The sequence below is a fragment of the Solanum lycopersicum genome, chromosome 5 (assembly GCF_036512215.1).
Source record: "Solanum lycopersicum chromosome 5, SLM_r2.1".
Classification (NCBI taxonomy): domain Eukaryota; kingdom Viridiplantae; phylum Streptophyta; class Magnoliopsida; order Solanales; family Solanaceae; genus Solanum; species Solanum lycopersicum.
The window spans coordinates 12,060,310-12,078,692 of record NC_090804.1 but is presented as its reverse complement, the minus strand read 5'-3'; the positions used below and the strand labels follow the sequence as shown (position 1 = coordinate 12,078,692).

Genomic DNA, 18,383 nt, shown 5'->3' with positions numbered 1-18,383 from the left:
ACAGGCACAACGGTCCGTCGAAAGTCTCCGTTCCAAAACACTTGAACTCTTGGAATATTTGTACAGGGACTACTTCTCTGATCTTTATGACGAACCTGCAGTACAGACCGTCATGGCTACGCCGGTACGTCGCGCTTTTCGTAACCCCACACTTGGTCAGACTTCCTCATCTTCCTTCAGCAGCTGTACTACGCTGCCACATACGGACCGTCACGAGCATGACGGACCGTCACAAGCTCCGTAGGTGGTCTCTTCTGCATTTCTTCGCTCAAAAACCTCCGCATTCATCTTTGGACAGATTCCCTGCAAATAAGGAGAAACTTATATAAAAATTAGCACAAAAAGGCTTTTGGACACACTAAACTTAAGGAAAAAGTATTAATAATACCGTGAAACCACGGTATATCAACTTGTTCCACCATAGGAACACATTAGCTTAACTTTTGGATTCTCTATTGTGATTGGCACCAAAATTCATGCAAGAATGATGAAGAGGACAAATAATTTACTTTTTTGGAATTTTTTTAGATTTCTTTTATGTAAAGATGAGAGATATTAAGTGATATGTTCCTTTTATAAAATGTTAAATTTGTAAATGATGAGTATTTTAAGTGATATAGTCCTTTTAAAAAGTATTCTCTCCCTTAAATTTTCTCCTTTCTATTATTAAATAATTGTATTCTTTCAATTAAAATAAAATGAAAACATTGTGAATTAAATACATAATAAACAGAAATATTAATATTTTTTAATAAATATTGAAAATATAATTAAAAAATTTTATTAAATATTAAAATATTGATATTTTGAAAAAATTTCCGAAAAATAATTATTGCCCAATTATTTTTAACACTTACCCTGCCATTAATGCACCATATTGGCCCACTTATTCTTGCAACGAAACAATATTTTAGTAATAATAAATTTAACTTTGTATCCTAAAAAATTCGATATTCATTCAAGCTGCATAATATACAAATGATTATATTGTCTGCGCCGTAGGTAGTTGCTCTTCTACTCTTATTTTTTTTCTAAATAAAATAATTAGTTATTAAAAGTGATAACTTTTACAATCTTAATTTAATTATATAAGTCAAGTGGTAAAACATATTAAATAAAGAGTAAATTTTAGATTTAACAAATATAAAAATTATATTAAAGCTCTATAGCTATAATTTTGTTAAGGAACAATAAATTTGTATAAATCACAATTGTACGTATCTCGTTTGTGTAAAAATGCAATGGTTGTATATGTATATCAATTAGATAATTATAGTCATGTATATAATATGTAACAATAATTGTATTTGTAAATCTACATAAAAATTGAATTGCATATAATTGAATCAAAATAAAACATTTGTATATCAAATCTTTCTCTCTTGATTTATACAACATAAATTATATTGTAATCTGTATAATTTGTGTTTGTATAAGGCGAGAAAGAGAGAAAGACAAAAGAGAATTATTATGGGAAGATTTGTACTTGTATAATTATATGTGTATATGACGAAAATATATGTATTTGTATTTGTATTATACAATTTCATCTCGCTTCATATAAATGCAAATGCAATTTATACATTTATGTTTGTATAAAGAATAGCGATCGAGATCAAGGAGAGTAGTGAGTGAAATTTCTGAGAAGAGTGAATAATAAAATGTTTGCTACGAATTAAAATTAAATGAAATTGTGATTATAACATTTATTTTTGAAGTAATAGTTTGTTATCTTATACAATCATTCTTTGAATAAATTATTGACTTGACCCATTAACTATCAACTATATTAATTTTTTTAATAAATATCCATTGTTTAAATAATCGTAGTTACCAAATAACTCAAATTTCCATTTAAATTTTTATGAAAAGAATCAACATAATCCTAATGCTGAAAATCTAACGAGTTTTTACAATGAGGTTCTCAATATCCTAGGATGACACATTGGTAAGAAAACTTGAATATGTATTCGTGAGTTAGGTCTGTCTCATATAGATACACATATATATTAGTTGTTAAAGCAAAACTTGAGATTGTTTATTGAAATTTGTTGTGCTTTTCGGGTCTCTGTAACTATTTTGGGTAAATATAATCTTCTTATTTATAAAAAGATATTTATTTATCAAGATATTAAAAATGAAATAATATTAAGTTTTTATTAAAAAAAATTATTAGGTTTGGAGGTGACTTTATCTAAAAGAATTTTACTAAATAAAAATTATTTTTGTAATTTTTTTTAACGGACAAAATAACAAGACAATTTTTTAAAAAAGCACTTGAGTTGAAGTCAAAAATATTAATCCAATCCTTCGATTAAACCGGATCTAGCGCATATTTATAACTTTACTTTTGGTCCTAAAATCTAACATTTCAAAAAATTTAGTAATAAATAAAAAGCTTATAGTACCTCTCTAGGTGAAATCTTATATATTTTTTTCTTTTTTATTCAATAAAATAGAAGTTCACTACTGTTGAAAAGTAGCACGAAAACAAAATGAGATATTAAGCAAATATTATATAGATTATGAAGCTAATTTATACGAAATAAATCAAGAATAAAATAAACATTTGTACAGATTAAATGAGAAAAAAAAGTCTACTATTAAAAAAAAAAGTTAATATAATTTTGAACCAACATTCGTATACATAATATAATTTCTGAGAGTAATATTATTAATTAAAATAAATTAATACTCATGATAAATGTGGGATAAAAATTGAAATAATAAAGTCCTACTTTATCCCCAAATTGTTATGGGTAATCTCACCAACCAAGCAATATTATAGATTATGAAACTAATTAATTTTTCAGTTACAATACAATCTGGAGTCAGCTGTAAACCAGCGAACTTACACCTTCAGATAGTCCATTTTGTTCCCCCAAATAACAAACGAAACTCCATTTCTGAAGCTTGGTAGACTTGCAAAATTCAAGCCGTCGTTTTCCAGTCAAAATACACACTCTCTCTCTCTCCTCCGCCACCACCGCCACCACCTGCCGCTGTTGGCGTTTCCGTCAAGGCGATTTGCGGTGGCGATACGATCTGTACAACTTTGGTTTAAAATTTGATATGAAGGTCGGCTCTGCACTTGTGAATTTTCTTATTGAGTGATAGAAATTATGGCGGAATCAGGTAAACTCTACTTGGATCACTAATGCGTTTTACTGTTAAAGTGAGTTCACTTTTTTTTTTTCTATTCGATTAGTTTTGTTTAAGATCAATTGACTTGTGCGTTTCAGTATTTTTGGAGTTGGTTAAACCCTTGTATGTTCAATTTTTTTAAAAAAATACTATAATGACATAATTTTGACTGATCTGAGATACCTGATTGAAGAAGAGCTTCAATGGATGTTAATAATCATCTTTCTCAAAGTACATTTCTCGAGTATACGTTTGTAACGACTTTCAAAAGTCTATATACTGATCATGAAATTCTCCTCTTTATCTGGACATGGGACCCGCTATCCTCTGTCAGCATAGGTGGATATACTTTTCTCTTACAACAATAACATATACAATTTGAGGAGGGGAGGAAGATAGAATTTTTCTGATTAACCCTCGGCTCAAGGAAAATAATCTAAGGAAAGAAGTAACGGAAGTAAAAAAAATTAGATAATAACAAAAACAACACATTACAAAACTACAATTTACTTATACGATAGTCGAGCTACAAGTAATCAACATATTGTAACATCAATCGAAGGACAAGAAACTACGAAAGCAATACTATGACTTCTAATACAAATGGACAACAAGACAATGTATTGCTACCTAATACCCTTCTACGCTAATTTGTGATTTCCATACTCTCATAAGTCCTATCTAAGGGTCCATATGCTGTCTAATTTAAGGGGGGGGGGGGGGGGGGAATCGAGTATTGGAAAAAAATAAACGTGAGTATACCAAAATGGATATAGAGGATTAGCATAGTTGACACCCAATAATTTGAGACGGATGTATGAATAGTTGATAGATTGACCATTTTATGGGCATGATTTCCTTGGTGAGTGTTGATCTAGAATACTGTGGTTCACAAATGCTAAAAGCATGTCAGACTGGAAAAATATGAATGTGTTAGGTGAGTAGATTGTCGTGGTTGTTGCACTCTATGACCTTGTGCTTTGTAAGTTTTAGAATCTTTATTTACTGATTGAAAAGATCATACAGAATCGGCAAAATCTTGTATAGAAATGAGTTTATCGTTTTACCATCGTGATATATTCTCTTTCGAGTAACAGATTCTGTGCTCTATCAAATAAAATTGTAGTATTCTATGCCCAAGTGAAAGAGAATACTAATAAATAAAAGCAACAAGCTTGTCACTTTCAGCTGATTAACTAAAAGTGAAAAGGTTGTCTCATTCAGCTAACTGACTAAGGCCACAACAAGGGCACACTCACTTCCGATTTAACATGATTCTTTTTCCTCTATCCCATGTTAGAAGGGCTTTGGATTTCCTTCGTGCTTGCCTAGTCAGTCAGTCAATCAAGGTGACTGATTATGATTATCTAGGCTTTGTCCAATGGGAAGGGCTAATTAAAAGATTGGCCTCCGACCAACCCTCACTAGAATCCTATGGATCCCAGCTAGTTAGTATTCCATGGTTAAACACCTCTTATTGCATGGATTACAAATGGTGCAAAATAAATTCCTTTACTCATTGTCTTCAAAAAGGGAAAATCTCCCTCCTAGAAATAACAAAAGGTCCTAATAGAGTACTAGTTGATGGCATGCTATCTTATTGTCAAATCATGCAAGAAACCTCACTTGTAAATAGTTAAACACTAAAATATTGGTCTTAATGCTGACATAAGTTAGATGGAGTTGTAGTACGCATTTGCTCAAATCCATCTCCACGATGGATATGATAGCTCTTCTAGCCCTCATCTCTCTTGTGCAAGTGAGCTCTTCCTATTCATGCCTTTCCATGGATTTGTCTCTTCTTCCATCCAAACCATTTCATGCATGAGATGGGTAAACAAATTATAAACAATACCAGTTGTGAGCAGTGAAGGAGAGCCCATTAATTTGTAAAGTCATTTCACATTAAAGCTCATCATAAATAATTATGTAAAAATTTGGGCCTCCCCCAATGGGGTGGGGGCTAAGGCATATGCCTTCTTTTTGAAAAGGTAGAGCCGTGCATTTGATTGGCACATGAATAATGACATAATAGACTGGCTTAAAATATTGCTCTTAATGCTGACATAAGTTAGATGGAGTTGTAATACGCATTTGCTCAAATCCATCTCCGCGATGGATATGATAGCTCTTCTACCCCTCATCTCTCTTGTGCAAGTGAGCTCTTCCTATTCATGCCTTCCCCTGGATTTGTCTCTTCTTCCATCCAAACCATTTCATGCATGAGATGAGTAAACAAATTATAAACAATACCAGTTGTGAGCATGAAGGGGAGTCCATTAATTTGTAAAGTCATTTCACATTAAGGCTCATCATATGATCAGCGGAGGCTCAACATATTTGGAGGCCGAAAGCAAAATTTCTATTAGAGGCCTAACTAAACAAACTTTAAATTTATTTACTGAAAATTTATTTTTCGTTTACTTTTTAGCTGCAAATTATTACTTAATATTTTTTTATAAATGATTTCTTCGATATTTTTTTTCAGTTAGTAGTTTTAGGTAGGATTTTATCAGCATAGATTTTTTTTTCCACTAAGGCAATCATCATATGAATTGTTAACATAATTCTATAAGTAATAAGTTGGCAAATTTTTGAATAAAGATAAGAATTAGAACCATAAAATCTGGTTCAAGAATTGATAACTTTGATATACCTCACTTTAAATTTAAAAAGAAATAATAATGAATTTGCAATTCACTTAGTTTTAACTCTTTTCGACTATTGATTCATATATTTGACAGAGTATTTCTCTAACTTATCAAATATTTGAAGAAGTGTGCAAAGGGAGTTAAAAGAATAAAATAATACGAGCATCAGCACAGAGAATGTAAGGATGCAAAATAACATTTTTTTGATTTCTTCTCTCTGAATGGGATTAAAGAGAATAAAATAATGATATATTTTTTTCCTAAAATACTTCTTATCATAAATAATTATGTAAAAATTTGGGCCTCCACCAATGGGGTGGGGCTAAGGCATATGCCTTCTTTTTGAAAAGCTAGAGTCGTGCATTTGATTGGCACATGAATAATGACATAATAGACTGGCTTTGTTATGATAAAACATGGAGCTTCCTTTGGAAGTAAGAGAACTAAGCAGCCAATCTAAAATCTTATGGCAAAGAGTGGAGTGAACCATCAATTTTCAAACCACTTTAGATGTCATTTTGTACTTGATGTGAGACACTATATAACTCAACACCCTTTGGTACACGTAACTCCAATTTGGGATTTACATGTGGACATATGATTGGAAAATGGGCTTGCAAAAGGTTGATTTTGGTGCCATGTAAAATGAATCTTCGTATTTAACATAGACTAGGTTTGGTGAGCCTTATTTTAGGTGTGGTCTATCAAAAATTTCTCCATCTCTGTGAAACAGGGGTAAGCTACAATGTTATCAAAGGCGCGCTTAAACCCGGAAGCGAGGCTCAAAATGCGCATTGAGCGTTTTGCCTCGCTTAATGTGCGCTACAGGGTCATCATCAAGGCTGTAGGACGTACTTTACCTTGTGAATGAGCATTTCCTGAAGAGGCGACACTATACCATTGATATTTTGCTTTTTCGTAAAAACAATCAATTTCTTCGTCCTAAATTTGTTATTCATGCTTTTAATTTTTAGTCTTGGATTATATATATATATATATATATATATATATATATATATATATATATATTTGTATGTTTTCTCCATTTGCACCTTTTCTCAATAAAGTCCACACTTTATTTGCGCTTTGTGCTTAAAGCCCAACTAACATAAGATATACATTCTACCCTCCTTAGACTCCAGGACTCCACTTGTGGGTTACACGTGGTATGCCGTCGTTGTTTTTGTTGGCCTATGGGCTATGGATCCGATCCTAAATAGATTCAATTAAGGGGTCAAAATAATGGACTCAACTCAAACCTCTCAAGTTAGAGGGTCACATCAATTAGGGTTTGAGGAGCAGTTAGGGGCCTAGTTTGAGAGGTTATATTAAGAGAAAATTAAAGGGTATGGCCAGCCGATCATTATTTTAACGAAAATGAGCTAATTATTAGCTAATTATCGAAAATGGCCCAAACTTTGTCTCCACTCTTAGCTAGTGTTTGGCCTCAGATTTCCAAATATTTTGAAAAAATAGATTTGGGTGAAGATTGGATTGAAGTTTGAACTGACCATAATTTTGGGAAATATTTTTCACCTTTTTAACAAAAAAATGAAACGTGATTATACCCATAAGTTCAAAAAAACTATTAAAAATACTCATAAATTTGATACAAACTTATCATTTTTATAATGAACTTGGTAATTAATTATCCAAAATCGTAACACGATATTTTAATAGAAACTACTGATAACACAAGTACCAACTATTACCGTTCATCAAGTTACAATTTGTTACGAAGATCCATCGATACAAAAATAAATAAATATTAACAATAGTTGTAACTAACTATTCTTTAACGTAATCTTCCCACATTTGAAGAACAATCTCTTCACAGTAAGTATGCAAATTAGATGATCGAGAAGACGAAGCAACATTGTTACTTTGAGGGGTTGGGTAGGTAGAATTATAGTTGGAGTTATAATTAATGGGCTTTTATTTGCAAAATATATAATTTGAGGTAAGTTTTAAAATTTTGAAGAACTTAACAAGTATGTTTTGCATCAAAACCACTTTCTTGTAGATTTTAGGTGTTTTTTGTCGAAAGAAAAATCCCAAAACTTGATAGGTTCTATGGCCAAACATTTGTGACAAAAAAATTCCCAAAAAATGCTAGCAATATCTATGGCCAAACGGGCCTTTATTCTTCTCTCTCCCACTCTTAAATTATTACTTTCTAAATATTTTTTCTTTAAATTTGTTATCCCATTAAATTAATATTAGAATCAATGGTCATTTTTCTTCATTTGATTTTGTGTATAATAGTGTGGATACATTATATATAGATCATACATACAAAATATACAGTGTAGGTACAGTACATATACATTATATAACAATGTGTAATTATTGTACAACAGTGTATATATATTTTTTGTACGTAGTTATACATCATATATAGACGGTTGACACTATTTAAACAATATGGTTACATTACATATACATGCGGCCATTAGCTGAATATTTTTTGATGCCTGATATATTTGTATTAGAAACCCTTATATGAACGGTTCCATGGGTTGACTTCCCACTTGACAAGTCTATTGTCTATGATATCCACTTCACACTAAGAAATGCATTTTAGTGAATGTTTTTCCCTTGGCTAATTAGATCATGATATAGTAAGCTCAAGGGACCTACCAAATTCTTATCTTAATGAATTCTTCAGATAAATTTTTGGTGCTTACTAGATCATAACGAGATAATAGTAATGAGAGAGAATAAATGTACGGGGCGTTATCCAATGTAGTTAGGAAAGTGTGTATATATTTGTTTATAGGATGTCATTGAATATAAATAAGTGGAGGGATATTGTCCTGAAGCATTGATGACTCTAGCTTGCCTGATTGAAATTGGAAAAGCCATGTTTCCTTTGAGAAACAAAAGTGTGTGATGTGGCCATAATCAAAGTCTACTTGTCAGCATTCATAGAAAGAGAAAAAAAGAGCAAAAAATCTGTCTTCCCTCATAAGCGCACTACTCCTTAGCTGCAAGTTTGTGAAACTACAGGTATGCTGGTTGGTATAGTGAAAGAGCCTACATGGGACAGTTTGGGAGGATAAATGAGGTAAGAAATATGAACCTGTAATGTTGACAAATAAAGCAACATATTACCTCTTAACTATTCTGGCAGAGAAATGGTAACCAATGGTTGGAAACCAATTGCTAATTGATCAACTAACTGTTACTTCAACCTCAACTTCTAACTAAATCTTGGCTCTTTCAGTACTTGGAGCTAGTCCTAGGATTGTAAGAACTACTTGTACACACTCTGACAAAGGCTTCAAACGTCTTATGATCTTCATTTCAGAGACATGTAACAGAACAAAAACCAAGAGTTCTGAATTTCGAACATAACATATGTCCAAAAAAATAAAAATAATAAGCATAAGATATGTTTAATTTAAATTTGTCGTGCACAGCACACCAAATTTAATCCTGTCGTTACTATTGCTATTATGATTCAACTTTCTCATTTGTAGAAGTTCTGCACAAGGAACCACTTGAAAGTTTTTCTTTTTAAATATAGATGTTTTCCTTGGAAACTACTGATTGACCTGATGAATTATGCCGCTTTGAGAATGGGGTGTAGTTGTATATTTCTGCTGAACTAGAAGATTTAGCAACTGCTGTTATTCTATGTTTCAGGATATGATATTAATGATTTGGTTCAAGAAGCCCAAATTAGGTGGTTGAAACCCGCTGAAGTTCTCTTTATACTGCGAAATCATGAGAACCACCAGCTCTCCAGTGAGCCATCTCAAAAGCCACCCAGTAGTCTCCTAACCCTCTTACCTTGGAACCTTTGTTGTTAGATGGTTATCCTCTTTCATTATATCATCTGACAAAGTGTTTTTTTTACCAGGCGGATCATTGTTTCTCTACAACAAGAGAGTCCTCAGGTTTTTCCGTAAAGATGGTCATAGTTGGCGCAAGAAGAAAGATGGAAGAACTGTTGGGGAGGCACATGAACGCCTTAAGGTAACCATTTTTATGAAACTCATGTTGTTGATATTGCAATTGACTTTATAAGAAAATTTGGTGTAATTTTTACATGGATAGAATCAATCCCAAAAATGTGCATCTGATGTTCATCTCCATTTCTCTGACAGTTTTTCATTGAATGAGAAATTCCAATTTTTCTCTTCCATGTCCAGGTTGGAAATGCTGAAGCCCTGAATTGTTATTATGCACATGGAGAGCAAAATCCTAACTTCCAGAGACGTAGCTATTGGATGTTGGATCCGTGAGTGTACTTTCTTTTATTTATCTGTAAAATGGTGTTGTTTTATGGTTATGATAACTTTTTAGGAGGAGGCGTTAAACTCTCCATAGTTCCAAATGGTCGCAAAATTATCAGGAGTTGCAAAAAAAAATGAACAAAAGAAATGTGGGATGCACTTAAGCTTAAGATTCTAGAGCTTCCATTTCTGTCATCTCTCTCTCTCTCTTAATCTCTCAGAACAAAAAGTTGACCGGTGACTGATTGTCGTTTTCTCTTTTAATTGTTCACAACTTTGCATGCTTGGGCAGTGGGTACGACCACATTGTTTTGGTTCACTACAGAGACATAATCGAGGTCAGTCTTCTGGAACCAGTATACACAAATATGATGTCATGATAAGATTTCTTAACACCACCTGAAATTACTTTCCATAAAAGGAGATCTATTTTCCATTAAGTTTATGTTCTTCAGTTTCAACAATCATGTATGTAATTTAATTCCCCTGTGAATACCACTAGAATATGATATTGTGAGGTGCTTCCATGATATCTATTGATCTGTATGTTCAGCTAACATTGGAACACTAAATGTCTGTTTGATGCATCTTATTAATCTGTTTATCATCTAAATCTTACATAAGTTGCATTATAATATGTGAAAAGTATAATGAAAGTCCCAACATCATTTGTTTTAAATATGAGCACAGGGTAGGCAGAATCCAGCCTTCATGTCAGAATCTTCTCCAATTTCTTCTGCTTTCTCTCCTAGTCCAAGCTCCTATTCTACTCCACATACGGGCTCTACTGGCATTGCCAGTGAATGTTATGAGCAATACCAGAACCAATCTAGCCCTGGAGAAATTTGCTCTGATGCAATCATCAATAATAACGGGACGACAGACACCATAGGGAGAACAGAGGAGGTCATCAGTTCTCCGGGGCTTGAGATGTGTCAAGCATTGCGAAGGCTCGAGGAGCAGTTAAGTTTAAATGATGACAGCTTGAAAGAAATTGATCCCCTCTATGGTGATGCAATTAATGACGACAGCTCACTTATCCAGATGCAGGGGAATTCAAATAGACTGCTGTTGCAACATCATTCAGGTGTGTCATTTTTATGCCTTGATATGAATGCATTCTAACCTGTCTTTGCCTAGAATCATGCATCTATTCCTCCCTCTGCTTTCCTATATCAGTAGGAAATTGGAAGTGTCTCTGATTTTAAAGAAAAAGCTGAGGCAAGATAGACCTTCTGGACATATGGATCCTTATGATTCTCTGCTTTGGTTTTCTAGTACTGGCAGTTCAAAGCTTGGGGATTTTCATACTTATATGTGCTTTCTCATGAACTAGGTAGATATTTCTGTCAATTTGTTTGGTGTGGTTAGGTGCTTGTTCTTGGGCTTGAAACTGTTGACCTGGACTTTTAACAGTAGTTTTTTTGATTTTGAAGTGTTTGCAACCGGGTGTTTATATATATATATATATATATATATATATATATAAAATACCTAATCATTTAACCTGAGTTTAATGTTAATTGGTACATCAGCATCTGAAGGTCCATTTAGAGTTAGTGAAAAACTATACACCGTAAAGTTATTCCATTGCATTTAAACACATAACTAGTTATGGTTTTCATGGCACAAATAGGATTCAAGTAGTACCATTTTCTAGGCTTTTATATGTTCTAGTTGTCCACTAATGAATATTGTATTCATATGATTATGTTGTGGAATACAGCTTGTGCGAAGATCTTCCCATTATTCGTAAAATTATTTACCTTATCAAATAGAAAGAAGTGAAAGTGTTAACTTTTAAGATCTGACACCAGTCAACTTGATGCTTCCTCTTGGATATTTACTTCCGTGTCTTTAGTATTTCTTTTGTTGTCTTTGCTCTCTTCCAGTAGACTCTGCACCATTTTCTTGTTGCTTACTATCTTTTCTTCACTTTTGCCTTTTTCTTCATTTGAGCCGAGGGTCTTTCGGAAATAGCCGCTCTACCTCCACGAGGTAGTAGTAAGGTCTGCGTCCATGCTACCATCCCTAGACCCCACTTGTGTAATTTCACTGCGTATGTCATCGTCTTTTGTATGCGTTATTTCTTGTACTTGCTTTTATCTTTAGATGCAGTTCTCATCGGTTTATTGTTCAGAAACAATAAATGTGAAGGTATGCTGATAAGAGTGTGCCTCTGTAGGTGAGAGCAGTGAATCTCATCACCGAGATCTGACCCAGGATGCTCACGTGTGGAAGGATATGCTGGATCACTATGGGGTTTCTGCAGCTGCTGAATCACAAACCAAATATTTGCACAAGCTGGATGAGAATGTGAGAAATGTATACTTTGTAGTTAGCTCTGTTTCATTAGGACTGTAGATGCATATAACATCAAAATACAGTGCGAGATTTGACCTTATTTCAGGGCCTTCTGGCCAAATACAATATCTGCCTCTTCTCATATACTCATATCAGCCATACAATTCAATTTTAAAACCTAGACATCTTTTTTCATGTCTTATGTGCCATAGGCAATGCTTCAAACCTTATCAGAGAGAAGGGCCATAGAAGCATATGAAAGTTACAAGTGGCGTGATTTCAGTGACAAGGAGACGCAGACTGGTAATAATTTCTCACCTTCAGAGGATAATTTATGTCGACTACATCTAGAATGTCAGGAATTAGTTAATTTCTGGAGAACTTGTATTTCCTTGCAGCTCCTGTACAAGCTTTTAAGCAACTCGAAGATTTCAAGTATCCTACATATCCTCCTGATATCACTACTTTTGGATCCAACCCTGACGAATATACAACAATATTTGACCAAGATCAGATTGGTACTTCTCTTGAAGATGAGATGAGTTTAACTATTGCTCAGAAGCAGAAATTTACAATTCGACATATATCCCCTGATTGGGGGTATTCATCTGAGCCAACAAAGGTATATGTCATGATTTAGTTTATTGTTGCTGTTTGTAACACAATTTGTCTGCGCTCCATGGTTTTGGACTTATGGTGTTCGTTGAACTTTGTTTTCTGCATGTAAATAATGTCGAAATTTCCCCAGCAGATCGTTTGTATGTTTACAACAACATATACAGTATAATCTCACAAGTGAGGTCTGGGGAGAGTGGGGGCTATACACAGACCTCACCCTAACATGGTAGAGAGGATTGCTTATATGTTTGTTTAGTCATTTCAAATTTAAGTTTTCTATTTTCTATGCCCCAATGTATTATGATTATTATGGCTTCCAAAGCACACATATCTTGATTATTTTGCAATTGGCTACTTTAAATGGTTTTACTTCAATATCTTAGATGAAATGCTTTTATTGGATGGCGTAATGTGGCACATTATTACTGGATGCTGAAAAATACTATCGCAATTTAAGGGACTAGAAAGGTCAAAATGAAGAAGATCTGCTGCTTGCTCCAGCAACTAAGTCATGATGGCTAATTCAACTGTCTTTTATCAACCTTTGAAATGCTAATTCTCAAAAACCCCTTAAACTTAGATATCCCAGTAAACATTGATAGTTTTGCAAGAAAGCTGTTTTAATCCTTCTGTATGTACCTTATATGTATGACCATGCTCCGGATATCAACAAGTTAGTTACTATGGTTGTACTTAATATTTTTGAGCTGATTTTCATCTAGTTGTTTAAAATTATTATTAATTTGAACGTTCTAGCTGTTCAATGCAGATTGTTATCATTGGATCTTTTCTTTGTAATCCTTCAGAGTGCACGTGGACTTGCATGTTTGGTGATATTGAAGTTCCTGTTCAGATCATTCAAGAAGGTGTCATCTGTTGTCAAGCTCCTCGTCACTTGCCTGGTAAAGTCACGCTTTGTGTTACTAGTGGCAATCGGGAGTCGTGCAGTGAGGTGAGGGAGTTTGAATACCGAGTTAAGCCTGATGATTGTGCTCGAAATAATCAGCCTGATGTAGAAGGAGCTTATAGAAGTACAGATGAACTGTTGTTACTTGTCAGATTTGTGCAGCTGCTTTTATCAGACTTATCTGTCCAAAAACGAGAAAGTTCTGAATTAGGCAATGATCTCTTGGAAAAATCCAAAGCAAGTGAAGATTCATGGTCCCAGATCATTGAATCTCTTTTGTTTGGTACTTCAGTGCCAATGGTAACCATTGATTGGCTTCTTCAAGAGCTTTTGAAAGACAAGTTCCAGCAGTGGCTTTGTAGTAAATTGCAACAAAAGGATAATCAGATAGACTGTTCTTTATCTAAGAAGGAGCAAGGAATAATTCACATGGTTGCTGGATTGGGATTTGAGTGGGCGCTGCACCCAATTCTAAATGCTGGAGTCAGTGCTAACTTCCGTGATATTAATGGCTGGACGGCCCTGCACTGGGCTGCACGCTTCGGGAGGTAATCTATGTTTTTTGTTGTTTGGTAAATGGCTTCTCTATTCACTGTACTTCAGTTTGAATGTTATGTTGGTTTCAGTAGCAATAGAAGCTGGATAAAAAACTTTTAGAAAGTCAAACATGTCTTGCTTCTGGCCCCCAGGGCTTTGGTCTAGTGGTATGAGACACAATGCGTGATATGAGGGTTAGGTACATGACCCCTTGTTCGAACCCTGACACAAGCAAACGTTTATCATTTAAGTGCAGAAATGCAGAGGGGCATCAGCCAAAAGGTTCCATTCCATGCACCATCGGGCTATGGATTTTTCAGTTATTTTAAAGATTAATAAACCATATCTTACATCTACACTCTCTGTACAACAACATACATGTAATCCCACGAGTAGGGTTTGGGGAGGGTAGAGTGTACGCAGACCTTACCTCTACCTTGGAAGGTGTTGAGGTTGTTTTCGATAGACCCCCGACTTAAGGAAAAGCATATACTAGAAAAATGCATGACAAAGCATTCTGAAAAATGAACTGTAGCTACAAGAAATAGTGTGATAATTGAAGTAAAAGGAGATAGTACTAGAAATCTGAGGACAAGCACTATTGGTGATATACAATGACTACTAGTAAGAAAGGATAAGCAAGACTACTAACCTTCTATTTTGTTTATGCATACAAAAAGTATGAACATGGATGATATTTTGAATTTTGCCTCAGTCACTCAGTTGTAGCAGTTTTACTGTAAGTTTTAGTCTCGTTCCTAAATTGCCTATGACTCGGGCTGCGTGGTTGAGATGGTTCGGGCATGTGATGAGGAGATGCATGGATGCCCCAATGCTGATGTATGAGAGGTTTGTTATGGATGGATTTAGGAGAGGTAGAGATAGACCAAGAAATGTTTGGGAGAGGTGATTAGACAGGACTTGGCACATTGCAGCTTACCGAGGACATGATCTTACATAGGAAGGTATGGAGGACACAAATTAGGATAAAAGGTTAGGAGGTAGGATTGTGTCCATACTACTAGGTAGGATTTAGGAGTGCTTTGTCTTGTGGCCCTTACTAGTAGTTTTAGGACTACTCTTGTAGTTTCCTGTTCTTCAATTTCTGTGACTATCTATTATTTCATGTAGTTTGTTTGTACTAGTATTTTGTTGTAGTACTGTTATGTTACTATTTATTGTCTATTGTACTTCCGTTATGTCTCTTCTTAAACTGTTTTTGTCTTGAGCTGGGGTTTTATTGGAAACAACCTTTCTAAATTGTCTCTGAAGGTAGAGGTAAGGTCTGTGTACGCACTACCCTCCCCAGACCCCACTGTGTGGGACTACATTGGGTATGTTTTTGTTGCTCCTAATTTGCCTATGTGAAAATTTAGATAGTTGCTCCTAATTTGCCTATGTGAAATTATAGAGTTTAGCACATTAGGCAATATTTTCAACCTTAAAAATTATTTATGGAGTAATATATTGACCAAATGGACAGATTCAGCTTTGGAACACTTCATGGATGTTGAGATATCAGGGTGGTGTGGGTTATGCTCACGTCACAGGCCCATTAGGCACCGAGTATCGAATTTTACACCGCTGGCAGGGTTTTCTTGATTATTCAAGAAAGGAACATAACAATAATAATAAAGAGAGATATCAGGGTGAACTCCTTGAATCTTTCTCCCTTTATATGTCTGTCTATGTTTGCATGCGTAGTGAATTTTTTTTTGACAATCTCTATTCTCTACAAGGACCTTATGTGTGGTACCCATAAATAGCCAGTTGAGTAAATATCTATATCCGTGACAGGGAAAAAATGGTTGCTTCGCTCATCGCATCCGGGGCATCGGCTGGAGCTGTTACAGATCCCTCTTCACGAGATCCAGTTGGTAAAACTGCTGCATCAATTGCTTCCTGCTGCGGTCATAAGGGACTTGCAGGATATCTTTCAGAGGTAGCTCTCACCAGTCATCTTTCATCCCTCACTTTAGAGGAGAGCGAGCTCTCAAAAGGTACTGCTGATGTGGAAGCAGAGAGAACTATTAGTAGTATATCAAACACAAGTGCCACCATTAATGAGGATCAGCGTTCTTTAAAGGACACTTTAGCTGCAGTCCGTAATGCAGCTCAGGCTGCTGCTCGTATACAGTCTGCATTCCGAGCACATTCGTTCCGCAAAAGACAACAGAGAGAATTTGGTGTTTCTGCTACCACAAGTGGAGATGAATATGGTATCCTCTCAAACGATATTCAGGGGCTTTCAGCTGCATCAAAGTTGGCATTCCGCAACCCGCGAGAGTACAACTCAGCAGCCTTAGCTATTCAGAAAAAATATCGAGGATGGAAAGGCCGGAAAGATTTCCTTGCATTCCGCCAGAAAGTAGTGAAGATACAGGTGCGTTAAATGTTTGAAATCAAGATTGATATTTTAAGCCTCATTATACTCGAACATATGATAGTTAAGTGGTGATAGACTTCAAATACAATCTCTAACTAAAAAAGAAGTGTAATCATATTTATCTGGGGAAAAATGAATTATATATAAGTTGGGAAGAGTCTTCAATTTTATTTTATTATTTGATTTTTGGGAGGGTGAGGATGGAAGATGTTTGGAGATTAGAAAATAATTTGTTCAGCAGAGAAAGTGACTTCCAGGTGATTCTCATGGCAGGCTCATGTACGAGGCTATCAGGTTAGAAAGCAATACAAGGTATGTTGGGCTGTTGGAATCTTGGAGAAGGTGGTGTTAAGGTGGCGTCGACGAGGTGTTGGTCTTCGGGGATTTCGACATGACACAGAATCAATTGATGAAATTGAGGATGAAGACATTCTGAAGGTGTTCCGCAAACAAAAAGTTGATGCTGCTCTTGACGAGGCTGTCTCGAGAGTGTTATCAATGGTTGAATCTCCAGGGGCACGTCAGCAATATCATCGGATACTTGAGAAGTATCGGCAATCTAAGGTAAGCTAAAGAATCATTCTACTACATCCTTTTTGTGATTAATATACATGAGTTAGTGAACTTCCAATCGGTGAATGTGTACTTAGTATTTTGCATGTGGAATGCTTCATCATGTACATTGTGGGACTGAACAAAATCCTTCTCTATCACCTTTGTGAGATTTTAGGGGCACAGATTCATTAAGTATATATTCCATTATGCTTTAAATTTTCTTTTACCTTATCTTGAAAGGATGGAAAAATTGTTATTCCCATCTCCTAGTATTACATAAATGTAAATATTTGATTTCATGGCTTTAGAGAAGATATTGTCGTGAAAATAGTCAGGTTCTGGAGTAGCTACATCGTATGCGATGGAACAAGGACAAACTAAAATCCAAATATGAGGATATTGGTGGCAGTGTGTATGCAACTGTAAAAATATGAGTGAATGAATGTTCTTGTGTGTCTAAATTATTTACAGCCTATCTGGGATAGGGGTGGAAACATAATTAGCTTCTTGATCCATGTGTTTTGTCCATAACGTACTCCATTTTTTTAAACAAAATTTTCTATTTGAAGGAGGGGGATAGGGAGCATTTAGTTCTGCTTTCATAGTTTGAAATCAGGTAAATCGAATAGCTAATAATCTTTGTTGGACGGCAGGCTGAACTTGAAGGAGCGGACAGTGAAACAGCATCAACTGCTCATGGAGACATGTCTAACATGGAAAATGATGACATATACCAGTTCCCTAGTTATTAATCCAACTGACCTCTTCATTGTCATCCAAACTAGTATCAGTAGGTTGAAAAATTATACATTGAAGTTTGGTTATTGCTATTTGTAAGTCATTGTAAGCTATGTGTTTTGTAGGTGCTGCTGTTCATAATTATGTGTATAGGTTTGATAGGCTCAAAACTTGAACTTTATAATATTGTATGCCTGCAAGATTAGCTTGAAAGTTTTATTTTAAAGGGTAAATACTAGGGGTTGGTTGTGGTTTAGTCACTTGCATGACTGCCTATTTGGTTACAAAATCAATCTCAACCC

The 18,383-nt window shown here is 34.9% G+C and overlaps 1 protein-coding gene across 2 annotated transcripts; it reads left to right on the top strand.

Annotated features, from left to right (window-relative positions):
- Window positions 1-2,649: 2,649 nt before the first annotated feature.
- Window positions 2,650-18,337, top strand: LOC101055568 (calmodulin-binding transcription factor SR2L). 2 transcript variants are annotated; one of them, NM_001279206.2, is given in 14 exon segments: window positions 2,834-3,135; window positions 9,444-9,569; window positions 9,661-9,776; window positions 9,953-10,041; window positions 10,329-10,374; window positions 10,727-11,123; window positions 12,222-12,352; window positions 12,553-12,643; window positions 12,739-12,962; window positions 13,728-14,413; window positions 16,200-16,785; window positions 17,062-17,352; window positions 17,997-18,044; window positions 18,047-18,055. In NM_001279206.2, coding segments are annotated over 14 exon segments (2,853 nt in total). In that variant the 5' UTR covers window positions 2,834-3,122.
- The last annotated feature ends 46 nt before the right edge of the window (window positions 18,338-18,383 follow it).